The sequence below is a fragment of the Meriones unguiculatus genome, chromosome 4, assembly GCF_030254825.1.
Source record: "Meriones unguiculatus strain TT.TT164.6M chromosome 4, Bangor_MerUng_6.1, whole genome shotgun sequence".
NCBI classification, from domain to species: domain Eukaryota; kingdom Metazoa; phylum Chordata; class Mammalia; order Rodentia; family Muridae; genus Meriones; species Meriones unguiculatus.
In genome coordinates this window covers 17195517-17222913 of record NC_083352.1, presented here as the reverse complement: position 1 = coordinate 17222913, position 27397 = coordinate 17195517, and the positions used below count along the sequence as shown (strand labels likewise).

Genomic DNA, 27397 nt, shown 5'->3' with positions numbered 1-27397 from the left:
CTGAGTGAACGAAGAGACACACGGATGGCTTTTTTCAGCAAACGCTAAGAGGCTGGATTGAACCCACCTGGCTCAGGAAGGCCAAGCGGGCTCAGCAGAGCAGCAGCTCCAGGATGGTGCTGAGAGCTTGGGAGAAGGTCCCAGGATGAGAACCCTGGGGTTAGTGGGCAAGGCAGACTGCACACACAGGAGGGCAGGAGTGTGGCACACGGCACAGAACCGCCACCCTAGGTTATCGGCTGGGTGGCCACAGCAGAAGGGGTCAGCGTTAGAGCTGCTCTGAACAGAGGCCTTGGGAAACACCGTATTAAACAGGAGTGCGCTTCCCCCTCACACTTCATTCCTTTGCCTCCATGTGTGAACTCGTTGCCAAGAGGGTCATTATTTAATAATTGGCTAAAGGTTCACTATGCATCAAATGTCTGTTTATTTTTTTTAAATGTAAAAGCTTTTTTTTTTTTTTCCCCTTTTCCTGTGACAGGGTTTCTCTGTGTAGTCCTGGCTGTCCTGGAACTCACTCTGTAGATCAGGCTGGCCTCAAACTCAAGAGATCTGCCTGCCTCTGCCTCTTGAGTGCTGGGATTAAAGGCATGGGCCACCACTGCCTGGTGCTGTGTGTGTGTATGTGCCTGTGAGTTTGTGTGTGTGGTGTTGGGCACTTTGTGCCTGTCAACTGCTCCAGGATCCAGTGTCCAGCATTCAAGAGCACCCAGAGCCGCCTGTCACTGTCACACAGCACTGGTCCACACCAGTCAGGGACAGTCTCCACTCTCGGCTCAAGCAAGAGCCTGGCTTTGCTTGTTTGATTGGCTTTGTTGTTTCTGGCTCTCATCTAAAGTTCCCAGGAGGGGTCTGGAGAGGATAGCTCAGAGGCTAAGAGCACTGGCTCTTCTTCCAAAGGTCCTAAGTTCAATTCCCAGCAACCACATGGTGGCTCACAACCATCTCTAATGGGATCTGGTGCCTGCTTCCAGCTTGCAGGCCCACATGCAGGCAGAATATCTGTATAAATAATAAATATTTTTAAAAAGTAATCTAAAACTTAAAAAAAACTGTTCCCAGGAGGGGCCTGAGAGACGGTTCAGTGGTTAAAAGCATTGGCTGCTCTTCCAGGCTCCTGGGGTTCTGGTCTCAGCCCCCACATGGCAGCTCACAATGCTCTGTAACTTCAGCATCAGAGGCTCCAATGTTCTCTTCTGGCCTCTGTGGGCATTTCACACATGTGGTGCACAGACATACATGCAGGTGAAGCACCCGTATACATAAAATAAACATTAAAAAAAATAAAACGAAACCTTCCCAGGAAAGTTGACCACCTGGACACAAGAGGAAGCAGGTGGGTTGAACACTGTGATTTGTCTACACTACATTAGCCTTCTTCTTGGAGGGTGATCTATCTCGAGCTAAAGAAAGGCGCAGAGCCAGATACCTGAAGGGTGAAGCCTGAGTAAGGAGTTAAGTTGGGGAGGGGACAGACTAGCTTGGGGTCATGTCACTGGGCCTGGTGATTGGATGTGTGTGGAGATGTGCATGGAAATGTGGATGTTGAGACTCTTCCCTTCCATCCTCCCCCCTCCTTGAGAGAATATTGTCCTGTAGCCCAGGCTGGCCTGGAGCTTGTCCTCTTTTGTCTCAGAGTCCCGAGCAGCTGGGATTGCAGGCCTTCAGCACCTGGCATGGCTGATAACAGTACGGCTTTTCAGCCTTCCCTCTCTCTCTCCTACCCAACGCTAACCCTCAAAGAGCTTTCCCTCGGCAAGTTCTCAAAATCCACCACTCTGGTGGAGAAAACAACACGGCTGTTTTTCTGAGGTTTTGAGCTTCCCATTAGGGAGTAACCGTGAGCCACCTGAAATCACCTTGCAAATCACCTGAAGTGAAGTGGGTGGGGCTGCCCTTTGTGGATGATCCCAGCTGCAGTTCATCCATATTTTAGTTCCTTTTTCACATCTGTGGACCGGCCCCACCATCTGTACCTGGTTCTGTTATCCTCCCTGGCTGTTGAAGCAGCACCAGGGTGGCATGGGTCTCCACGGTACTGACTTTCCCAGCAGGTGTTATCCTGGGAGGGGCCTGCGGCAGCCAGCTGGTCCAATCCTTTTATTTATCAGGAAGATAATGAATGAGGTCACTTAAAGTCTCAGAGCGTATTTTCTGAATCCTAATCCAATGACATTTATAGGATCTTGACAAAACCACCAGTAAAAATTAAGGGGCATGGCAGAGACAAGCTTAGCATGCTATGAACCTCAGTTTCTAATAAAGAAAAGAGAAAAATGAAGAAAAACAAAAACAAAAATAGAGGTTCAGAGAGTCATTGGAGCAGAGAGTCCTTTGGCTGGGTGGTCACAGCCCCAGCCCCTTGTGATAAAACGTCAGCAGCACCGCCTTCCCTTTGCTTGTTCTCCAACCCACCCACCCCCCTTTTCAGCTGTCGCAGCAAAACGGTAACTCACAAACAATGGACAGTTACTCCTCACAGTTCTGAGAGTCCCAAGGTAGGACGCCATCGTGTTTGATATCTGGTGAGAGCTTGCTCTACTTCCTAGAGGACACCTAGCTGTGTCTTCCCACACCCCAAGAGGCAAATCTGTGGATGCTGAAGCCATCCCGTGTGGCTGCTGTCGTCATGTGCTGTCACCATCATCCTCTGTAGATGCTCTGACCATCTTCAGCTGCTATAGCCAAACAGACACTGCAGCCACCCTCCGAGGATGCCGTAGCTATCTTCCATGGCCGCAGATTGCTTTGGCTTTTTGGCTGGTTGTTTCTGTCTTCCTGTTCTAGGCAATCCTGGCTATCAGTATTCCTCAGGTTTATCGGAATTTACCCTCTGAGGAGAAATGAGGATATGGAATTGAGGCTCAGACGTGCCTTTTATACGTGTGTTTGGGAGCAGATGAGGAGGCAGTCTCGCTACTCAGCAGGCTCACTCTGCCTCTCAAATACTGGGGATGACAGGCATGTGCCAATCAGACCAGCTCAAGTCTGATTGACCTTGCAGTGAGTAATAGCGACTGGTAGACAAGGGCAGTCTTTGCCTATATGTGTTTATGTAAATATAAACGCTTGTATCTGAAACATTGTAATAGGAGACTAACTTTCCAATACCGTTTTACTGTTTCATGTATAACAATCAGCCGTGGTGTAGCTCAATGGAGAGGTCTGGTCACAGAGTCTGGGGTTTGATTCCCTGCTCAGTAATGATCAGTCAATCAGCTATCATAACTGTAATGATGAGTTAATTTAAAAAAAAAAAGTTCCACCACTGCGAGAACCTTCTGGACGCAGGATATTTTTAAAATTCTTAGTAAAGCCAACTTACATATGCTTTATTTTTAATTTTTTTTTCAATTTCAGAAAATATGATACGGCAATCAATAATAGCGTTCAAACATAAAAATACCTGACATTTGGATAAGCTATTTCGGGCAAGTGGGATGAAAATGTAGTGAGCTGCTGGGAAGGGAATAATTTCACATTCGTGACTGTCAAAGAACTGCTTGCTCATGTTAGGGAAACGAACGATGCTGTCAAATTGGCCCAAGCTCCGAAGCTAATGGATACACTTGACTTTTCACAATCTCTAGGGTTCACCCCCTGAGGATGCTGAATTTCTCCCTTTCAAACAGTGGTGCCAACGGAAGAAGCGTGAAGGCCCGCACGGCGCGCTGGCGTTTGGGGGGGGAGATGTTGTAACGTTTTAATCCAGCCTCTTTCCAGCAACTGCTTAACAACACCGGACTCTCCTAGCTCTGGCCTGGACAGCCTTTGGCAGCAGGCACCGGCGCACCTGCGATCTGGGGACCTTCCTAGTCCTCCTCATCGTGAAGCTTGCCTGCTCTGAGCTGCTTGGCAGTTGCAGAGTCGTGGCGGTAACTGAGGCTGGAGAAAGCAAGAATAAAAACCGGCCCCCCCGCCCCACCGTGGGAGCACTTCAAGACCGGTAAATCCCAGGAGCCACTGCTCGGTTCGGAGCTCCCAGCACGGTGCAGTCGCTAGTTCTTTTCCACACTTCCTTGTCATTTCTGAGTACAGGGAGAGCCACAGCAGCTCTGTAATAGCCACAGAAGCGATGGCGCCAACTCTGCCGCGCGCGCGTCGTGACGCAGTGACTTTCCGGGAAAGTGTCTTTGGGGTGAGGGTGGGGCACAGGGGTGGGCACACACGCAGAGATGGTTCAGTGGTTAGGAGCACTTGCGGCTCTTGCAGAGAACCCGAGGTCCACTCTCAGTATCCACAAGAGGCAGCTTGAAAAGGCTGATGGCCCTGGCCTCCAAGGGCATCTTGCCTCTCGGCTCCCGCCTGTTCACCCACGAGCATGACGGTACGGTTGCAGCAGAGACGCAGAACGCGGCACAAATCATCAGCGGGAATCTCCCCATCCCACAGCCCCAGCTTACAAGACCTGCGGTAACTACTACTTGCCTTCGCCATTGCAAAATGTGTCAACGGAATCCCAGAACACAGGAGTTTCTAATGTTTCCCTCCTCCTCGGCATCATTAGCTGAATGTTCGTCACATCCTTATGTATACTGATAACTCGCTCCTTGAAGAAAATAGTTCAGCTGTAATATTCTGTGGCATGCGTGTACCCCACCCTCTGTAGTTTCTATTTGGGGGTTATTAAGAACAAAGCTGCTGCAAATTCACGTGTAACCTTAACCCTTAAATTCTCTATGATAATGCCCATAGTATGACTGTCATAGTTACTTGTTTATTTATTTTTATTTTTTAAAGATAGCTCACACTACCTTCAGGGGCACAATCTTTCCAATTTCCACCCCACCAAGTACTAGGAGTATCGCCACACCTGGTCTACATGTCTGTTTGTTTATTTTGTTAATAGTAGAAAAAAAGAAAAAAGTTTATTCAATGTGGCTATATTACGAAGAGGGCCAAAGAGACGCAGCAGATCCCTCATCCCTAGGAAGTCTTCTGGTCCTGAACTGAGATTACAGTTTAAAGGAAGGGTCAAGGCGCGGCTCCGCCCACTCTTGACTCATCCTTGTCTGGGCCTCAGTCTCATTCTGGAAGGTGGCCTGGCAAGTTGTTAGATCTTTAGGTCTCTTTCTGGGAGACAGGTTCCCCCCTTGGCTGGTACTTTTCCTTCTTGGGGTATAATATTCCTGGAGAAATTCCCATTTCCTTGGGGTTTGTTGGTTCAGTAGTCTGATAGTCTGACTGAGAGACTGAAAAATATTTCTAGGATATCTACATTGCTGCCAGGCTTCATTTTCTTTTTTCTTTTTCTTTTAAATTTTTAAAAAGACATTTTCTTTCTTCCTTCCTTTCTTCTTTCCTTCCTTCCTTTCTTTCTATCTTCCTTTCTATCTTTCTTCCTTTGTTATGTGTATGATTATTTTGTCTGCCTGCATACACGCACATACCACATGTATGCAGTGCTCAAAGAGGCCAGAATAGAGTATCAAATCCCCTGAAGCTGGAGTTACAGGTAGTTGCCAGCCCTCACAGGGGTTCTGGGAACCAGATCCAACTCTCTGCAAGAACAGTCTGTGTGCTCAACCACTAAGCCATCTCCCCAGCAGCCCTTCCATTTTAACATCTCAGTTTTGAGGTGGACTTTGTCTGTATTAGAAACAAATATAATAAGATTAGAATGCAAGCAGGAACCAAGGTTGGAATATATTAGTGCCATAGAACCCTTTTTCTTTTTCTTTTTCTTTTGGAAGGGCTGGCACAACTAACTCCATTATGTTTCTTTTGTTTTTGTTTTTTTTTTAGTCAGACTCTAGACGTGAAGCTTGGGTTGGCCTCAAATTTGCAATCTTCCTGCCTCAGTTTCCCGAATGCTGGAATGACAGGCAACTGCTATTGTGCTCAGTGTGTGCCCAGTTGTTCCCTAGAGGTGTCTGTGGGGCATCTGTATTTCCAGTAGCATGCGCTCTCACCAGCATGTGGTGTGGTGGCCTTTCTTCATTTTAGTCACCCTCAGTCAGTCTCATACATGGGATGTCTCAACTTGGCGCACTGTTTTTCATTTAATCATTTTCCTTAACACACAATTCTTGTTTATATCTTTTCTACGAACACTAATAAAGTATGTTATTAAGGTAACGAATTGCAGGTACATCATCATCGTCCTAAATTAAGGTACACAATAGCACACACCATAACATTTAAAGGCTATAAAATAAATGGCACGAGCCAATCGAGAGATCTGCTTTCATCACCTTGGGGCTGATTCTGCCACCCGGAGGGCCCCTTTCCCACCAGGAAAACCACGTAAACCCTTGAGATGACAGCAATGGCGCTACCCGCACCGTCCAGCCAGACTCCTGTCCGAAGTCCGCCCCAGGAGTGTAGGACGTTGTCTGGAGCACATACAGTCGGGGACACGAGGCAGCCTTTCTCTCTCCTGCGCTACTGTCAGCAGATCCATTTATGGACCACGAGGTGAGTGGGCTGCAGTCATCAGGTCTCACCCATCCCTTTTGTCCTCCATCTTCACTCAGTACTTTCCCTGCTTCAGTTAGAGTCGGGAGCCATGCAGTTTGACAACCCAGAGGCCCTTTTCTGACCTGGGCTCTGATGTCATTAGGGTGCCTACAGCGCTGTGTTATCTCTGGAAACCAGGATGATGACAAGATCAAGGATGAAGGTGCATGTTGCTGGGTATCCCATTGCAGTGTCCTCAGAGCTGGGCCTTAGGCGTCAGCCTAGATCTAGTCTTCTGAGTGCTGAATTGTTAGAGGAAGAAGTTAAGTTGGATTTGGCTTAATTCTCCAGTCACACACACCATACTTAATTTTAATACAGTTTTGTGCGGAGCCATTATACAAGATAGGATACAAATTAAAGGAAAAATTCCCAAGTCCCTGGCAGTTCACCTGAGTTTCCTTAAGAACCAGAATTCAGGATGAGATTTAGGTCTTGTGTATTGTTTCCAGTGGAATTTTAACAAAAGTGGCTTTTTTTTTTCTTTTTTTATGTGTGTTCCATATTTGGGGAGTGAACTCTGGGTCCCATGTGCTAGGCAAGCACCCTACGACTGGGCTGTCCCTCCAGTCAAATCGAAGGGGGGTTTGAGTAAGCGGATCTATATATTGGTAAGTATTTTAAAGTGGGGGACACAGCTGCTTGTGTGTTATTCTTGTCTTAACCACAAAGCAACTGTGAGACCCTTAATGTACTTTCCCAGTAAGAATTACTTTAAAGATTCACATTTCCCTCCCAACCATAAAAGAATGCATGTGGAACAGGAGACGCGGCTCAGTGGTAAAGTGCTTGCAGCTCTTGCAGAGGACACAGGTTCGGTTCTCAGCACCCACCTTAAAGCTCACAACTATCTCTAACTCCAGTTCCAGACGATGTGATGCCGTCTTCTGACCTCCTAGGGCATGTCATTGACATGGAGCACTTACATCCATGTAAGCAAAAACCCTCATACACAAAATCTATAAATAAGTAAGTAAATGAGTATTTTGAAATCTTACAGAAAAAAATTATGCTTATTAAGGAAAACTTAGAAAACTACCCCCAATACAGAGATTAAAAAAAAAACAAAACTGGCCATTAAATCTATCACCCAGATAACTGACATCAGCATTTTTAGGTAATTCCTTACAAATTGAATGTTTATTAAGCACCTCTCTCCCGAATACCCAAAGACTTAGAGGAGAGCAGACTCTTGGGCAAGTGTTAGTACTTTGCATCTTGTTTTTATTATTTCTTTTGAACAGGATCTTGCTATGTAGGCCTGGCTGGCCTGGGACTCTCTGAGATACCCCTGCCTCTGCCTCCTGAGTGCTGGGATTAAAGGCGGGTGCCTGGTGTCCTTTGGACTTTTAGTCTGTATACCTTGTGCTGTTTTAGTCTGTTTCCTGTTGCTATAAATGGATACACTAGGCTGAGTAATCAGTGAGTAAAGGTTTGTTCCTGGTTCTTAGAGCTGATGGAGACCTTTGTGTTCAACTCCAGGCAGAGCATGTGGGGCCAAGAGGACTCCATATAAGATGCAGGCTTCCAGACTCACAAAATAGCCCATGTCCACTGGTCCTACAATGAAGCGAATCCAGGACTGAGTACAGACCCCCAGCCCTGTCCGTTCTTTTCTGTTAATACTACAATGTCCACTATTTTTTTTAATGTCCGCTATTTTTACATTGATTTCTCGACTGGGGAGGGGAATGGGTGCCAGGGTGAATAAGTGGAAGTCTGAGGGTATCTTGTGGGAATTGCTTCTCTTTTTCCACCGTGGGTTCTGGAGCTCAGCCCCAGGAGCTCAGTGGTTAGTGCTTTTCCCAGCTGAGCCACTTGGTACCAAAGTCCTCTGGTCAGTTCTTAAAGGTCCATTTGTTCCCACCCCATAATGAGAGTTAAATGTTAGAGGAGTTTCTTCAGGGCATAAATATCGCTGTATCCACCCCCTTCTGATTTTTCTCCCTGTCTATATTGTACTAACTGTTGGCGTCAGGCACCTGCCTTGTTGATGGCCAGGCATCCCCGGGGATAAGAGGGCCCAAGGTGATTCTCACTGACAGTGTGGACTGTGTCCTCCGCGTGGACTTACTAATACTCCCCCTTCCCCGTGTGGTCTCAGTGCTGAGGATGTGATATGTGACGTATAACGGAGCCTGAAAGGTCACCTCAAATACGGTGCTAAACGTGGTCACAGGCCTGAGGGTAAGGCAGCTACTTGGGTTCTCTCTGTGAAGGAGAAGGCCTGGCTTCTCCCAGAAGCTCTGTCAGGGACACCAGGGACTTTGGGATCCTAGCAGCACACTGCAGGCACCAAGCTGAGCCATGAAAGGAAGGCCCTCTGCAGGCAGGGATCAATGGAAAGGACTTAGTTTTTTTTTTTGGAACAGAACGAATGCTCAGTGTTAAGTTTTGATTAGGGTCAGATTTATCAGGATAGCCGTGTTTTCCAAACTTTGTTAGTCGGAAATAATTCTGATGTGTGTGTGTGTCTGTGTGCACATGTGGGTGTGTATATATACACGCGTCCTGTTTATATTTTACATTTGATATTAGGCATAAACTTCCAGGAGCTCACAAAAGTTTTATCTTCTTCCATCTGACTTTGTCCCTGTTCTTTCCCGCAGTCTCCCCTGTGTTATAAACAGAAATTTCCTATGTTTCTTCCACTCCCAACCCCCCCCCCCCTTTTTGTCTGCTCTCAAGTCTCCAAGTATTTGAGGTAAGAAGACAGTACTGGCCACTGGGCTGGGGTTGCTGACCTGGGCTTCAGAGCTGATGGCTCAGATTATGACTGGTTGTGTGAGTCTGAGATTCAGACCAGATCCTAGCATGGAGAAGCAGAAATGGACACCGAGTCCCATCCTTACCAAGAATATTTGCAATCGATACCTGCTGGGAAAATCGGTTTCTCCAGTGAAGTGACATTGGATATCCACCCTCCAAGGGCAGGAGTAGCTGGGCAACACAAAACAGAGTTCATGGTTCCCTTCGCATGTGCGTGTGCTTTTTTTTTTTTTTTTTTTTTTTTTGCTATTGTTTTGTTTGTTTTGATTTTCAGTTTTTGATTTTTATTTGAGGGGGAGAAAGGGAGAAAGAGCATGGGTGGATGGGAATTTGGAGGAGTTGGGGGAGGGGAACGGATATGATCAAAGCCTATTCTATGGAAACAATCTTAAAAAAAACAAATACGAAAAATTAATTGAGCCTACTTACAAGTTCATCTTCATGAACCTGGGCACATAGTGTGTGGCCTACCATAAAAGGAGATACTAAGAGTGTGTCCAAAAGAATAAAATTTCATTCAACGAATGGGAAGAAAAACCATATTCTTCCATCTGTCAAATGAGATTAACAATCCACCATCTCCTAAGTGTTTGCAAACAGCCGGCTCTTTGTAGAAAAATTTTAAGGTGGAATGCAAGGATATTAATGCAAAAGCACAACACTGATTTTTTTATTTATTTTGTGGGGCTGGGAGGAGGGAGCGGCACAAAGGGCCTGGAGCATGCTGGGTAAGTGCTTTGCTTCCCAGCTGTACACACAGCCCCTGACATCCAGGAGACCCCTGGTGCCTAGCAATGGGCCCAGAGTGTGACCACTAGGAAAGTAACCAGTCCCTTGGCTGTTCAGTTACTTAGTGACAGACAGGGAGACAAACTCTTGCAGCTCCGGAGGATCACCCGCTATGAGACTGTTTCCTGTTTCTTTCTGAGTGTGTCCTTCCTGGCTGAGGAACCCTCCGTGCCTCTAGAAGCCTGAAGCGATGACTTCAGAAGCCTTGGCTCAACACTTTGGGACTCTGTGGCTCTCTGTCCCCCTGCTGTTTCCACTGATCTCCTCCTTGCACCTGTGTGAGGATGCGCCCTTGTCCGAAAGATGGGATTTTGAGTCACCATGGAAACAAATGTCTGGGCCTGTGTGTGAGGGACTTTCTAGATTGGGTTAGTTGAGGTGAAAAGACCCAAGTCTGACTATGGGTGGTACCATTCCTTAGGCTGTGGTCCCAGGCTGAACAGAAAATAGAGAGCTGACGGCAAACAACACACCCCTCTCAGCTTTGCCCTGGGGTGCAGTGTGACGCCTCCTCCAGTCCCTGCTGCCGTGACTCTCCTACCACCATACTCTCTGTGAGCCAGGCCCTCTTCCTTGCTTCCTTAAGTTGCTCTTGTCAGGAGTTTTCTCACAAAAGCCATAAAAGTAACTAACCTGCTCCCTCGTGTCCTCTGAGCTGATCCTCTGTGCTCCCCGCATATACAAAAATAATTTGTCTTTGATCATTCCTGTTTGTGTGTGGAGGTCACAGGTGCATGTCAAGTGTCTTCCTCCATCACTTTGCCCCCTTTTTCCCCCTTGGCTTACTTATTCAGCTAGTCTGTATGGCCCGGAAGCCTTGGGGGCTCCTTCTGCCTCAGCATCCCCAGCGCTGGGATTACAGGCACACAGCTGTTAGTCAGGTCCAGTTTTACAAATTTGGGTCCTCAGGCTTGCAAGCACTTTACCAACTGAGCCCTCTCTTCAGCCTGCATTTGATCACTTTTGACCCCAAGTCCCCCTCTTTCCACCTTTGCCCACGGCACCCTGCAAGGTCTCTTCAAGGTCCTGTCTCCTCCTTCTCCACAGCTGGCTTGTCCTCCCCTCCCCCCACATCTCTCCACCTCTTTGTGCTCCTCTGTCCTTTGTGTTAACTCTTCCCGAGGATGGAAATGTGATTTTCCCCCTCACCGAAGTTTTGAATTGCTTTTAAACTTTTCTTTTTTTTTTTTTTTTAAATTGTATATGTGTTAGTGTCTTGCCTGCCTATATGTCTGTGTGAGAGTTTTGGATCCTCTGGAACTGGAGTTATAGATAGCTGTGAGCTGCCATGTGGGTGCTGGGATTGAACCCGAGTCCTCTGGAAAAATAGCCAGTGCTTTTAACCAGTGAGCCATCTCTGCAGCCCCAAAATTTATTAAAGCTTAAAGAATAACCATTCTCTTGATAACTAAATACACACTTTTTTTTTTTTTTTTGCAAAAATTAAAATAAATGTGGGCTAGAGCATTTGCTGTGCAAGAGTTTGGATCTCTGGTACCCACACGTAAGAGCTGGGTAGCATGGTGGCTACCATGACCTGCCCATGAACCTGGCACTTGGGAAGCAGAGACAGGGGATTCCCAGGGAAAATTTGTTTATTTAGACTAGCTGAATCAGCAAACTCAGGCTTCAGCAAGACGCGCTGCCTGAGTAAATGAAAAGTAGAAAGTGATCAAGATATTCTAGCAACATCTGGTCTCTACTAGCAAGCACACACACACACACACACACACACACACACACACACTCACACACACTCACATATGTGTAGATACAGACACACACAATCCCAAACACTGAGAAATATATATCTGGGGGGTGAAATCCACCATCTCTGCTTGCCCGAAGAGAACTGTGATTAAGAATTCAGAATAAATCATTCACACTTGTATTTTATATTAGATATTACAGCTTTGTAATGTTTTTTTTTTAATTTTTAATAGGATTCTTTTTCTCTCTTCCCTCCCTCCCCACCTCCCCCCTTCCTCTCTCTGTCTCTTCCTCTGTCCGTCTGAACTGAATCCTGGGCCTTCCTGATGCTTGGTTAGCATGGGCCACGCCATTGAATTATGCTCCCAACCCAACTATATTCTTCCTTGGTTGCAGCATAGTGTAAGAATGTATGCATGTGCCTGTGTTGACCTGTCCTACCCCCTAAATGATTCCCAGTTCTCACCATGGTGAACAGGGCTTCAGTGAATAAGCACATAGACACATTTGAATATGCAAATATCTTTGCCTTTATGTAGCTATAACTTCCCTTAGAACATGGCCTTCACCATGTTTTGTAGACAAAATGGAGATATAATGACTAAAACTGCATTCGATCTAGAGCCTTTTGTAAGGCCTATCACATGTCAGTGTAGCTAACAGAAGAAGACCAGAAACTGGTACCGGGCTGCTGGACTGTGCCCAGGCTTCATCTTTGCACATCTCTTCAACACAAATTAGGGAAATGATGGTTCCTGGCACTTAGTGTCACTGTTAGACTTGAACCGGGGACTACATAAAAAGCAATCAGCAGTAAGTGCCTAGAAAAGAAGAAAATGGAATGTATATGGGGAAGAAAAATCGGCTCAAATGCTGAGCAGAGTTACAGTAGTTTGAGTAACCCTACACTTGGATGGTGCAGTACTTTATTGCACTCTGCTATTAAAACAAGTAACAATTACCTAGAAAAAAATTTAGAGGTATACAATGTGGTCCCAAAGCTGCTTTTTTTGAGACAGGGTTTCTTCGTGTAGCCTTTGCTGTCCTAGACTCATTTTGTAGACCAGGCAGGCCCCGAACTCACAGGGACCTGCCAGCCTCTGCCTGAAGCAGTTTATCTCTGGGCAGAACTCACTAATTTGAAGAGGACCAAGTCAATTAATCGACTTTGGCCTCATCGAGTGACCCCAGCTGTAGCTCAAAACCTTCCTGCAGCTCAAAACCTCGGAGGGCAGAGACTACCACAGTTTGTTGGAGGGAACAGTGGCTCACCACTCAATGTCACTGGCTTCTCCAGCTCACCAGCCATTGGCTCGGAAAATAGAAAGCTCCTAACGAAATAGCTGTGTCAGACACTGGGCTGCTGACACTCCGAAGGTCCTGACGAGATAATCCCATTTTTCAGGGGAAGTTTCTATATTGTAAGAGTCTAGGAGTAGTTTAAGCCCTGAATGCTGGAGCCAATTGAAACCACTAACCGGCTGCCGGGTCTTAAACAAATCTTGGAGCTTTATGTTGCTCTGGTCCAGTGAGGCGGCTGGAACAGTTTATGTAAAAAGGGTCTTCTTTGATGTCCCTCCCCAACAGGCAAGACTCAATGGTTGGTTTATTGCAGTGAGACCAAGCCAATGCTTAAAGTCAGACAATGAAAATACTTGAAAGTGAGTTTAATCAAGAAATGCCAAAAGCTGGGCACAAAAGCCACAGAGTTGGTATAATGTTCCTGTGGAATGTACACAATTTACCCTCCTTCATTCAAATGCTGACTTCTCTACCGCACTAGCTGGTTTCAATCCGGACAGTGCACGGTGATGTCTATTCTAAGCATCACCTGTCTCAAGTTTATGTAAATAGGCTTCCATTTGTTCAACCAGCCAACGAAGAGCAACGGAGAGCTTAAGGTGGGACATCCTGTCCGCAGGGGAGGAGAAGGAAGCAAATGGGAGGAGTCAAGGAGCAGAGATTGGCGGGAGAGGACTGGGAACCATGAGGAGAAATGAACCTGACCTAAGATATGACTAAAAGCAAGTATAACGTGTAAAATCTGAATGGTAGGGAACTATGCGAGCTTGGAGATTTAGGATGGAGTATCATTTGCCCAGCGTGCACACTAGGTTAACTAAATACATACTAGTCTGTGTGGTGATTTGGGGATATAGCTGGTTTAGGAATAAACACTGCTTAACTAAAAGATAAATCAATGATAAATACTAATAACCAACAACATCACCGTTGTGTGTTTTCCTTCAGGTGAAATGTCCCAAATATGTAGATTTGAGAGAAAGCAAATTGATGATTGCTCAAGGCTGGGAGAAGAGGGTGAAAGCTTACTGTTCAGTGGCGTCACGTGTACAACCTGCCACTGAATTTTTCCACATGTAAACTTTAAAATGGTGTGATTTCTAGCATATGCATTTTTTTTTTTGAGAGAGAGACAGACGGACTACACAGCAAGTCTAGTTGAAGCCCCGCTCCAGGGTGCTTGTTGGAGGAGGGGTCCTCTGAGGCGTAGGGGAAGCCAGGGTGATAGAAGTGGATTCGGTGCAGAAATGATCATCCAGTCCCTACTGGCGATCGCAGGACTAACAGGGTGACAGTAATGGGGCTAATGACCCTCCCTGAGCTGCCATTCTTGCCATCACCCAGGGAGGAGAGCCGCGCTGCCCTGTACTTAGGCTCAGAGATGACAGACTCAAAGTTCACAGAATCTCTGCCTGTCACAGTGGCTCTCCTGGCTCTCCAGACGATCGAAGGCGAGTCCTCCTGCCATCCGGAAGGGTACAGTTTCCCCACCTTATCGGTGGAGCAAATGGAGGCCTTTGGCTTCTCTGCCTCCCAGGCAGCCAAGACAGTAGTGCTCAGAAAATGACTTGTGGGTCTGTGACTGGGTGAGTCAGGCAGGCCCCGCGGGGGCAGTTTTATGGGTTTTAATAGAAACCATACCATGAAATCTGATGCTCTCTGCTCCACACTGCTGCTAAACTAGCGTCCCAGCGGGATTTTCGGGCAGCACTCATTTAGCGAATCCGGCTGGAGTTGATGGTTTCCAGGACGAATTCTGCCCCCCACCCCATAATTATGGTCTGATTTACGGTAAAAATGACCATCTCGTTAAAAAAATTTTTTTGCACAGCACCTTTATGACCCAGATGTAGAAACTGAGGCACTGAGGGGGTTCACGGGTCACCAGCTGCCTATGGGACAGGAGCAGGCTTGGAGAAACGCTGCCTGAAGCCCAGGGCAGGGCAACAGACCTCCACGAACGCTCCTAATGGACGTTGATGTTTATTTGAAGGGAAATGGCTGCCCCCCACCTCGTGTCTTTTCCTTCCTCATTCAGAGCAAAACGTTCTGAGGCAAACGTCTTTCTTTTCACACCTGAGCGAACTGGGCGGCTTATTTTCGCTTTGGCAATCAAAATAGAAGAGGAAGCGCCTGCGGTTCCATCGCAGGAGCTTTCAGGGCGTGTGCCGCAGGCCGTCCTGCCTTCCCGCCGGCTCACCTGGCCGCGGCCCTCCGCCTCCAGCTTTGGCTCCCAGGCTGCCTTTGCCCTGCACCGCGCTTCCCACTCGCGAATCCAGGCCTGGAGTCTCCGAGGACTCCCTGAACCCGCGGGGCCGACACCCACACCCCCTAGATACCTCGCCTCTCGGTGCTTAGTCCCTGGGCGAATCCTCTATATTTAGGTTTCGGATGCTGTCCGCCTGGCTTTACCTACATTTAAATGTCAATGTCCCCACGAGGGAGGCCTGCGTCAGACCGGACAGACCTGCCCTCTACTGACTGGGGACCCAGAGCAGGTTACCTAACGTCTTGGAGTCTCGGTTTCCTCATCGGCACAGGATTAGTACCTATGGGTTGCTATGTGGCTGCAGGGCGAGGGCGCAGGAGTTGTGTCCGGCCACCCTAGGCCAAACCTATGGAATCCAGGCTTCGGTTTCCCACTGCTCTCTGCGCACCGAGAAGGGCAGGGCAGGCTGGGCCAGAGCGCTGGCGGCGCGCTGGGCTAGCCGGGCGCACCGCAGACGGCTGGGGCGATGCGCTCCTCCCGCCACCCCTAAACCCAACGCCCCCTCGCGCTCTGAGCGGCCGCGGGGTGGGCCCGCTGCGCCCCACGGAGCAGTAGGTTGAGGAAGCGCTGGCCACGCAGCCCAGCGCGGACACCTGCTGCGGCCGGGCCACATCATCGCCCCCACCCCCCCGCCATCTCCCACCCCCCACCCCCACCCCGCTGCTGTCCCCGCGAGGTCTCCGCACCCCTCTCCTCCCCCGGAGGCCCGCGGAGCATTGTACTCACATCCGGGGCTGGGTTTTGCTTTAATGCGAAACGTAATTAACCCGGAAAAAAGAGTCGAGAGTCGGCCGCGGAGGACAGCTGAGGCTAGGGGGGAGAAGTGCGCCGCAGGACGAGTGGGGAGCCTCAGCCCCGAGGCGCGGAACCCTGGGAGCCGATGCGACCCTTGCTGTTGCGCACAGCGCGGTGAGTCCGGCGGAGAGGCTCCCTGTGCCAGGGCCTGGGCGCGGCAGCCCCGGGGGGCTGAGGGGAGCCGGGGCATGTGGGCTTGGTGGCGCCAGTCCGGGCGGTGGACGGCGACCGGAGGTGGCCCGATTTGGGCGACCTCCCTAGCACCCAGGAAAGCCCCAAAGCTAGCCCTTCCTCCAGTGCACTGGCGCTCCGGGGTGACCAAGGTCGCCACCGCCAGGGGTCGGGCTGTGGGGCGGGGCGTGTGGGGGCGGTGTCCTGCCGAGCTGCGTTTTCTCACGTTTGCAGCGGGCGAAACTTCTCCGCGGGAAGACGCTGGGGTGGTAGCGCCGCGAGGACTGCCCGGGCAGCGGGTAGGGGAGGAGCGCAGAGAAAGTCCCAGGCAAGTCCCTCGGGCACGAGTTGGGTGCTGGAGCCTCTCCCTTCTCCTTTTTTTTTTTTTTTTTTTTAACTTGGCGGGCCTAGAATGCTACCCCAGGGAGACTCCTCCTTTCGTCTGGTCCCGCCACGGGCTTCTGGGATTCCTGGCACTGGAGGTGACTTGGTGGAAAACGCAGGTCGGTGCCAGGTTAGGTAACCCTTTCGAGGGGGAAGCTTGCTTTCTGTCCTCTTCAGCGTCCGCGCTTCCCTGTTCTGCTCTGCCACAGAGACTAATGCAGTTAAAAATGTAAAAGGAAAAGAAATCAAGGAAGGAAGAATGGGACTAGGTCGTGTAGGAAGAAAAAGAAAAAAGTATCAGGGTACGAGCCGGGCAGCCTTGTTCACCTTCTGCCCCGCGCAGCCCTGCCCTGAGTCTTTCGTCTTAAGGGCTTCCTTCCTTCTTGAGCATCTTCCGTTCCTAACTCCTGTCCTCATTCGGAATCAATTAAGAGGTATTTAGAGGAGAATAATAAATACTAGCGGAGGAGCAGGGAGAGATCGAACCAGCTGGGGCTCCTGGGAGCGCTGCAGTTGGGGCTGAAGCTCCAAAATTATGCCAGTGTCCTGAAAGTCTTTGATCAGCGGCCCCCTTCTTTCTTTCTTTGTTGCCTGCGTCCTCCACCTCCCCCCCCGCCCGAGCCGGGGGGCGAGGACAACGCTTTCCGCAACAGCTAAGCCAAAGACTCTGGAAGGGCAGAAGTTTTATCTTGAACTCGGTTGCATCTAGTGACTTGTAATAAAGAGGGTAAGGTACTGAGTAAGCAGTGGGCGAGCAGCTCGGGCCCACCTTTAGGAAGCTGTCAGACTAGTGGAGGACCCTGGCTGTGCGGAATGCCTAGACCAACCAACCTGAAGCCCCTCGCGTTGGAGGGTTTTGTTTTGGTTTTAGGGTTTTGAAGCATAATCAGAAGCGTGGCGGATCTTAGCTTCCCTTACGTGCTGCCTAAGCCAGGGTCCTAGGCAAAAGTAACGTTTGTTGAGCGAATGAATGAGTGCTATCATCTAGAGCAAACAGAAGCTGGGCCACGAGAGGTTTCTTTAGCTGTTGTCTCTGGACTGGTGCGGCTTCCTTTTACAGATGGGGGTACCTCGGTGGAGTTTCAGCTGGCTGACAGTGGGAGCCTTGCCCACTCTCATAGCTATTGACTTTCCAGAGATTGATTTGGGAGCTGCCTGCTGTTTGGAGGAGGATGACGGCCAATGCTTCTCTTCCCTTAAGTTGGTGCTTGCTGCTTCTCTCTTCTGTGTAAGGAAGTAGGGCCTGTAACCTCCCTCGTGTCATCACAGCGAGCTGACCGCGTATCTGTTCAGCTTGGTGTTTCACTGGGGGACGAAAATCAATCCTGAGCACACAGAGTTTGGTTGTCGGTTGCTGATGAAGCAAATTTGCAGATGTGGGAAAGGGGCAGCTTAGTGTGCCGCCCGCCATGATGGAGAGCTTGTCTTGCAAGCTGCTCTCCCCAGCTTCAGCCCCAGAGGGAGTTGGGGGAGGGAGACAAGTATTAGCTGTCCAGTGAGACCCCAGGAGAGCAGTCCTGCCTTCCTCCCAGGAGTTTGCAGAAAGTGCTGGAGCACTAGTCAGACAAAACAGCAGGAGCTTGGCCATGGGAACATCCCTCTGTCCTGTCCTGCCGTGGTACAGGTGCACAGTGCCTTTTGCGGGCTGGATGGCTCCGATTTAACTTGACACAGACCACTCGTGCTTGTGGATCTCAGAAAGCAAGGAGGCTGTCTTTCCTCTCCTCCCTGCCTTCCCTTCCCCCCCCCAAAGGGCTTGGTTGCTGGGGTTTTGGGCTGGGTGCAGAGCTGTTCCTTGTGAGTTCTCTCCACCATGAACAGTTTGGGGAGCCTTACTTTCACTTTCTTGTCTGTCTTGGTGAGCGGGACAGGACTCAGCAATCTAATCTGCTAGGCTTTGGAAAGGAAGGAAGCAGAACAAACATTGCAGTGTGACAGCCTGTGAGGAGAGAGAAACCCCAGCCCTGACCAGCGCAGCCCATCACCAAGGGAGGGGGAGAACAGGACGGAATGGGAAGATGGGGCCACTAAGACAGAGAAGCACCATCCTTCGGGGGTTGTGTTTGGAAGGGCTTTGACCCAAATCTTGACTCCCCAGAACCTCTCTAGCTCAAAACACATGCTGTCTCTATTAACGCACAGGGTTAAACAGCAGCACCTGCCTGACATTTACTGCTTAGCAGTTAGGAATTTCCAACTTAGTATTTATTTACTCCTCAGAGCAAGTGTCTGTACTGCAACGGTCCAGAAGAGTTCAGCAGTTTGTCTGTGCTTGGACCCGGGTTCTCCTCCCTCTAAACCCTTCTAAAGCTTCCTTTGGCCTGTGGATGGGTAACTGAAGTCAGCCTGCTCTTTTTTTTTTTTTTTTCTTCAAAAGTTTGAAACTACACTTTGATTACTGTCACCTGCTTATCTCTTTGCCACACCCAGCCCTTCTTCCTTCCCTAAATTTAGAGACAGGGTTTGAACAGACACACCTAGGCCTTGGTGTAGGCTTTGCAGAAGGACTTCCTTCTCATTTGCAGCCCCCGGACAGCTGCCAGGAGGAAGCCTCCACAGTGAGCCTGTTGCTTGGCGTCACCTGAGTGGGGGCGGAGGGGGGGGCTTTCAGGCCCTGAGCACTGTGGAGCTCAGCTTCTTCCTGCTATTTATAGCCCAGATGTGGCTGCCTGCCTGCTCCATGACCTTTCTGCGAAGGTGACCCGATGAGCCTTTCTTTCTTGCCTGCGGTCCTCCAACTGCATCTTCTCCCAATGCAGATGAGAAGAGAGGTCCTGGAGGATTAAAATAGCCCTGTTGCTTTTTTCTTTTGTTTTTGTTTTGCCTTCTTCTGTCTTCCCTACAGTATTCTTTTTCTTCAAGATTTTCTTGCTGCCTATGTGTCTTCCTCCTCTCTCCCAGATCTTGGGATCTAGGGGAGTTCAGGCTGTCTCCCGGTCAGAGCTGCGGCGGCGGCAGCGCTCATTCTGAACCTCCCCATTCCTGAAGATGTTTGCATTCCTCACCCAGGCTTCCGCCGGGATGCTGGACTCGGTACATTCCCTTCTCTTCAGTGTTATTCCTCCTCCATCCACAGTTTGGAATTTGCTCTTGTGACCGCTGCGAAATGCAAGGATACAGTAGCCGGATTCTGGGAACTCGTGCCCCCCCCACTTCCCAGGCTCTGCTCTTTGGCCGGGTTAGGGGATGAGCTCTGCAGCAGCCACTCTCTGAGCCCCTCGTTTTCCCAGGGCCCTTAGCCTTATTGAGACTCTGCAGATCTGTGGGCACACTGCTTGTGGAGTAGGCGTGAACCCTGCTGCTGTTCCTACCTCCTCCACACCGAGGTCCTGTCTGAGACCTCTGATGTCATTTCCTATGTGCTTTCTTCTCTTATGAGTTTAGCAGATTCGGGTTGGTGTCGGTGTCTTCTCGCCCTGTTGCTGGGTCTGTTTCTCCATCTTTTGCTCTTGGAGGGCCCGGGGGGGGGGGGCGGGGGCAAACCCAGAAGCACCATCTTGACTTACACTAAGTCTTAATTCTAGAAAGTTTCTGTCTTATCCACACGGACTAACATGAAAGAAAAATCTTGAAATAGGAACAAAAAAGAATCTTAAAAATATTTTCTTACTAAAAATTTTCTAATTGTGTGTGTGTGTGTGTGTGTGTGTGTGCATTTGCGCTCATGCATGTACAAGCCCAAAGAGGGCAGGAGAGGTGTTGATCCCCTGTAGCTGGAGTTACAGATGGTTGTGAGCTACCCCATATTGGTGCTGAGAATCAAACTCTGGTCTTCTGAAAGTGCAGCAAGCACTCTTAACTGCTGAGCCGTCTCTCTAGCCCCAAATAAACTGCTTTTGAACTGGTATTATAGTGTATTATTTTGTAGGTTTATTTTGTAAGGTGGACAATGATGAAGACATGGTTTTCATTGCTACCCTTTCTCTATTCTACTCACCTCACACACTTCAGCAAATGAATCTCTCATATTACAAACCACATTAACTACCTCAAGAATCAAAGAGCTGGTATAGGTAAATGCCAGCATTTTCTCTCTTTTTATGGGGGAGGGGGGATTGTGAACATGCCAGGCCATCATTCTACAACTGAGCTACACTCTGGCCCAAACCACAACTTTCTTTTCCTCCTCTTTCTCCTTTTCCTCCTCATTTTTGAGAATTTTATGCATGCATGCATTTCGATCACATCCATTCTCTGTTCCCTGTTCCCCTCCCTTTGATTCCGTCCCATCCACCCCTACCTTCATTACAACCCCCCTCCCCGCCTACACGTGCTGAATCCACGTAGGGCTGCACGTGCATGAATGTAGAGCCCTCTACTGGGGCGTGGGTTGACCTTTCACGGGCTGAATTCCTGAAGAAAAGTTACTCTCTCTCCCCTAGAAGTCATCAGTAGCTTCTCAGTTAGGGGTGGGACTTTGTAAGCCATCCCCTGTCAGTGCTGGGATTTTAGTTGGCTGGCTCTTGTGCAGGTCTTGTGCATGCACCCACAGCCCCTGTGAGCTCATGTGTATAGTAGTATTGCCATGTCCAACGAGTGATGTTTCAAGGCAAATGTCTGCTGGTTCTGAGTTTTTTTCTGTCCTACTTCCATGACAATCCCTGAGCCTTGGGGAGAAGGCTATGATAGAGATGTTCCATTTAGAGCTGAGCACTCTAATCTCTTATTCTTTGCATGTTGAACAGTTGTGGGTCTCTGTATTAATCGCTACTGCAAAAAGAAGCTTCTCTGATGTCAGTCAAGAGATACACTAACCTATGGGTATAAAGACAAGAACTTGGGAGGGGAATAGTTTAATACTGTGTCCATTTAGCAGAATTAGGGCCTATGACCTAACCAGTCATGAGGTTTTGGCCAAGGCAAGGGTATCAGGCATGAGTTCTGTCTTGTGGAACAAGTTTTAAATCCAATCAGAAAGTTATGGTTACTCCCATAGCGTTCATGCCACTGTTGCAGTAGTGGGGCATCTTACCAGGTCAGTCATTATTGTAGTTAGTAGTGTTCACAGCTGGGTAAGACTGGCAAATACTTTCTCCTCTTCTAGCATAAATAAAACTTTTTGGCACTACAAAGCCAAAAAAGCCAGTAAAGATGAAGCTTTCAGGTTCTTGAGTCCATATTCTGTGACTCAAGAACACCGTATTTTTGGCAATAGGGTTGAACCATCAAGTTCTAGAGGATAACAAAGAGCGTTGGCAATGGCCTGTAATGTTTAAGGGCCTATGGGACCTTATTGGCCAACAACTCAAAGAGGTAACTCACACCTCTTTTTTTTTTTAATTTGCTACATGGGTATCTGAGAGAGGCATCATCCCCCTGTCATAGGGAAGTTAATTTTAAACACACACTTTCCCCCCAACCCCCGTGTGTGTGTGTGTGTGTGTGTGTGTGTGTGTGTGTGTGTGTGTGTATTTTAGGAAACTTATTTTAGTCCTGGCCCCAAACTGCAGCTTGCATGGTCTAATAACTTGACAGTTTTTGTTTCTTTTGAGACAATGTCTCATGTAGCCCAGGCTGCGCCTCAAACTCAATGTATAGTCAAGCGTGACCTTGAATTTCTGATCTTTCTGACTCCACCTCCTGGGTGCTGGGATTACAGGTATGCTCCACCGTGCCCAGTTCCTGTGCTGGTAGGGTGGCAGGCTAGGCAAGCACTCTGCCAACTGAGCAACGTCTCTAGCTCTCTATAAGATTTTATTTAAAGCATTGAATTGCATGTTCCTCTTTTCTTTTACTTGTTCAGCTAATTATTTAATGATGCATTTTTCGATTTATTTATTTACGTGTATGAATGTTTTGCTTGTGTGTACGTATGTACCCCATATGTGTGTGTGTGTGTGGGATTCCCTGGGACTTGGGTTATGGATGGGCTATATGTCTCAGTTAGGGTTGCTATTGCCCTGAAAAGACACCCATGACCATGGCAACTCCTATAAAGAAAACATTTAACTGGGGCCTGGGTTATCATTTCAGAGGTTTACTCCATATCATCATGATGGGAAGCGTGACAGCACACAGGCAGACATGGTGCTGGGGAAGGAGCTGAGAGTTCTTCATATTAATCCTCAGGCAGCAGAAGGAGATTGTATACCACACTGGCACACAATCTTCTTTTGCTCAAAGCTTGCCCCCACAGTGACACACTTCCTGCAACAAGGCCACGCCTCCTAAGAGTGCCATTCCCTGTGGGCCAAGCATCTAAACACATGAGTCTGTGGGGGCCATTCCTATTCAAACCACCACAGCATGTCAGTGCTTGTAACCGAATCCTTTGTAAGAGAAGCAGGTGTTCTAAACCGCTGAGTAACCTCTCCAGCCCCTGTTTATTTGATTTTGAATTTTGTTTGTTTGTTCGTAAGCTAGCCAGGATGGCCCCAAACTCCTGCATTTCAAGCCTCAATCTCCCTAGTCGAGAAGACTCCAGGTGTGCACAATCACCCCTAGTTAATTTTTTATTTTATTGTCTTTTTGGTTTTTTGAGACATGGTCTCATGTAGCACAGGCTGGCCTCAAACTTACTATATAACTGAGGATGACCTTGGTCTTCCAAACTCCTCCTCCCAGTACTGGGTGATAGGTATGCACTGTGTCTGGGGTGGCCATTTATTTTATTGTATTATTATTATTATTATTATTATTATATCATAATTATTATTGTAATATATGTGTGGTGTGTAGATGCATGTATGTGAATGCATGTGTGGAGGTGAGAGGACTTAGGCACCAACAGTCTTCAGGTGCCTTCCCTCTTGTGTTGGAGACAGTGTCTCTCACTGGCCTGGAACTTCTCCAAGTGAGCTCAGCTAACCGCCAGTGAGCGTGTGGCATTCTCCTGTCTGTCTCCACTTCATCGGAGTTGTGATTATGAGTGAGCACCGCCACGCCCAGGTTTGCAGCTGGGTCTCACCATAACCACAGGCCACCAGGAGAACGGTCGCTTTCCTTGTTACACCCTGGAAAGGGCCAGGGAGATTTTTAGGTGGAGGAGTACTGGTGCCCAGTAAGCATCCCCTCAACCTTACCCACTTACCACCCCCACCCCATGTCCCAAGTGAGTGGGTGTGTGTAGCGTGGATGTGTGCTGCATATATGTGTGCTGTGTGTGTGTGTGTGTGTGTGTGTCTCATGGGTGTATGTATAGATCAGAGGTTAACCTGCATGCTCTTTCTCAGGAACCATCCATCTTGGCTTTCTATTTGTTTTGTTGTTTGTGGGGTGTGTTCCTTTTTATGTGTTACTTGTTACTTGCATGTTTGTCTGGGTGCCAGAAGTCACAATGGGTTTCTCCTTCTATTGTTCTCTACCTTTTTTTTTTTTTTTTTTTTTTTCAGCTACCCTGGCCAGCCAGCAAGTCCCTAATATATGCTTGTCTGTCCCCAAGCTTGGGTCTCCAGTGCTTGGGTTCCCGATGGGTGGGAACTTCCACAAGGTCTGTGTGGGTGCCGGGCTGCAAAGTTCGGGCCTCATGCCTACAGAGCAAGCGCTTTACCCTCGGAGACCCCTCCCCAGCTCCACCTTCTGTTTTGAGGCTGGGTTTCTCACTGGAGCTCACTAATGAGGTTAGATGGTAAGGGAACCTCAGGGACCTGCCTGCACCTCTTCACTGTTGCCGGGACTGGACGCTCACACCCAGCATTTCAGCTTTAGGAGACTGAACGCAGCTCCGTATGCCTGCACTATAACATAAGGTCTATGCTGTCCAAGCTGTCTCCCCAGCTGTCCTAAAGGAGGCTTTTCCATGCTTTGAGTCAAGCCCTGTTTGGTCTGGACCCCACGGCAATCCTCCTGTCTCAGCTCCTCAAGTTCTGGGACTGTGGTTGTGAGCTGTCACATACCTGACTTCCTTAAGGCCTCTTACGAGGCTTTCCAGCTCCTTTCTTCAGCAGAGCAGTCACAGATATTGAGGCAAAGTTGTAGGCCTTAGTGTTTGCTTAGAACCAAATATGTTGACCCTCTTAGGAAAACTAAAGAATAAACCAGCAGGGGTAGGATGAACCTCTAAGAGTCTCTGGCAGTAGGAAACCAGAAACTCAAGAAGGGTAGAGGGAGAGAGCAACCCTTAGAGCTGATGTCTGGCTTTGGGTGATTGAGATACTGATTTGTTAGACTAGAGTCCATGAAACACCAAAAAGCTGCAAGAGAGCTGCATTATAGCAGAGGCTGTGTTATTGACTACAGAGAATTGAGAAACTCAAGTCCTGCTCATGGGAGTGTTCAGGGAATCACCTAACTTTCTCCTCTGTAAATAAACTAGTACATATTTACTTCGGAAAATGTAGGCAGATACATACAGGATTCCTCTAGTGTGGATAATAACTTAATATTTTGGTGACTATAAACCTGACCTTTAAAAAACCTGCATATAGGAATAAAAATGACACAATTGAGGTCATATTATACAACATTTAATATCTTTGAAAAACTTGATATAGTAGGTTTCTAAAGTTCATTAGAAATTAGTTGAAAACAGGGCTGGGGAGATGGCCCAGGAGCTTGCTGTGCAAGTGTGAATTCAGACCCTGAATACCCTTATAAATAGCCAGTGTAGAGGTGTGTGTCTGTAATCCCAGCACTGTGTGTGTGTGTGTGTGTGTGTGTGTGTGTGTAGACAGGCAGATCCCAGCTTTTCCATGATCAGCTACCCTAGCTGAAATGATGAGATCCAGCTTCAGGGAGAGACCCTGTCTCAAAAATTGAGGTAGAGAGCATTTGAGAAAGACACTCCAAAGTGAATTATTACTTGATCATTAGGCTAGTTGGGTCATTTTCAACTTTTTTACGTTGCCTTTATAAGTTTGCAGCTTTCAGCTTTCTACTTCCATCTGTTTATTTGGATAGAATCCCAAAACTAGAAGTACTAGGTCAAAGGGCAGGAACATTTTTAGCTATCATGTTACATACTGCCAAACTGCTTTTCAGAAAGATCCCAGGAGTCTAAGAATCCTAGGACCCTCTCCACCCCTCACCCACCCAAAGGAATGGCACTTGTTTGGAGCTGAGGCTTCTGTTTATATTTTAGCCTTCCTGGTGTTTCTGTCTCCCACACGGGGTGTGGCCTACTTTCTTCAGGCTCTTGTTGTAGCTACAGGCCCAATAAAGTTAGAAATTTCTGGGTTTGCGTATCGAGTGGTCAAAGAACTCTTTTGGGGTAGGGACCTCTGAGGGCCTCTCATTACAGGATGAAATGGGCAGCCATGGACTATCACGAGTGTTTCTCCTCGCCTAGCAAACCCTGGTCGCGAGTTCCGGTTGATTTAGCGCGCTTCCTGCTGCTGTTTATTAGGTAACCTCAGGCAACTCACTTTCTCTAAGTTTAAATTCAGGGTCTCACTCTGTAGCTCTGACTCGACTGGAACTCACTACATAAACGAGGCTGGCCTCGAACTCCCAGAGATCTGCCTGCTTCTGCCTCCCAGCATGAGCCACATCTTATCCTAATGAGATATATAACTTATTTTCATTCATGGCAATGCTTACAACTTAAATTTTATCCAGGACATCTGGATCATCACGAAACTTCCTCTTAGGAAGGCCTGCTGCTCTGGAGCTGAGACCGGCGGATGGGTGGGGTCTGAGGGGGAGGTGGTTGGCGGGGGGGGGGGGGGGGCTGGTCAAAAGTTTAAAGCACATGAAATAAGAAAGAAATTTGAGCATTCTCAAATTCTCAAACCCGTCAGATTCGGAGCATTTTTTCAAGTAGCGAGAACTTCAGAGCCAGTGATGGTTGTGTAGGATTTCAGCCCCAGCAGAGGCAGGAAGAGGTTTTCATAGTGAATTCCAGCTCAGCGAAGGCTACACAGTAAGACTGTCTTAAAAAAAAAAAAAAAAGTCTAATGACAGTAAGAATTAATTGCAACAAGTATTTTCAGACAGTAATTTTATAATAGGTTTCAATAGTGATAAGTAATTGCATAGTCTACGTTCTAATCACATTACCCTTAAAAAAAAAAACTTATTTGCTTTTACTCTATGTGTACTAAAGTGTGTTTTGCCCACATGTATGATGCATCATGAGGTACATGGTGCCCGGACAGTTGTGAACTGCCATGTCTGTGTTGGAAAGCAAGAGCCGCAGCAGCTTAACCACGACCATTTTCTCTATTCCCGGTATTACTGTCTTTAACGTACACTCTTCCACTTCAAAGAAGAATGCATAAAACGCGAAGTTTTGGTATTATTTATGATAGCCAAAGGCTGGCTCTAGACTTAGTTGTTTAGTGCTTGAGAAGTGATCACACTGTAACCAATGCATTTAATGTTCTGAAGCCATTAAAGACAGTGTTGATGAACAAGGGGAGCGTTTCCATACTGTGCCATTTCTGCACCGTGGATCCCCTGCCTCCCTCCCACAGTCTGGATGAGCTGTGTGACTCAGCTGCCTTAGGCCTCCTGGGGCGCGCGCGCGCACACACACACACACACACACACACACACACAGAGTTCAGTCTGGATGTTGTGTGTAGGGTTCTGCTTCAGATCATTCCTTCTGGCTCCCAGGAGTCCCATACTGTGGATCCATGCATACAGGCATTCCCCCCCCGACCAGAGAAGAGTTGTGGAGGAAGAAGCCCTTCTCCAGCCTCCATCTCGAGGGAGAGGCTGGCACTGGCAAATCCTGCAGGCCGAAAAGGGGAACTTCTGAAGCCAACATTCTCAGACACTGCGATGCCCGCTGGCCCTGAGCCAGCCAGCTTTGTTCTTCAGGGTAACTGTGTGTGTGTTCTAGTCGAGGTTACACTGGATATCTAG

The 27397-nt window shown here is 48.2% G+C and overlaps 2 protein-coding genes across 5 annotated transcripts in view; one reads left to right on the top strand and one right to left on the bottom strand.

Annotated features, from left to right (window-relative positions):
- Window positions 1–3293: 3293 nt before the first annotated feature.
- LOC132653575 (uncharacterized) lies at window positions 3294–26741 on the bottom strand. Its single transcript, XM_060381356.1, has 5 exons — window positions 26645–26741; window positions 23556–23601; window positions 19654–19747; window positions 16025–16679; window positions 3294–6701 (listed from the first exon to the last, which is right to left on the bottom strand). The coding sequence occupies exons 1-5, from the start codon at window positions 26739–26741 to the stop codon at window positions 6676–6678; spliced, it is 918 nt and encodes a 305-aa protein (XP_060237339.1). The 3' UTR covers window positions 3294–6675.
- Plekha2 (pleckstrin homology domain containing A2) overlaps window positions 16069–27397 on the top strand; it is a 58526-nt gene continuing 47197 nt past the window's right edge. The window contains exon 1 of one of the 4 annotated variants that reach the window (XM_021657378.2): window positions 16069–16207. The gene's annotated coding sequence lies outside the window, so the exon portion shown is untranslated. Of the gene's footprint in view, window positions 16208–16478; window positions 16593–16622; window positions 16768–25850; window positions 25932–27397 lie in introns of those variants that run through there. The other 3 variants (XM_021657379.2, XM_021657380.2, XM_021657381.2) reach the window with 3 other exon arrangements.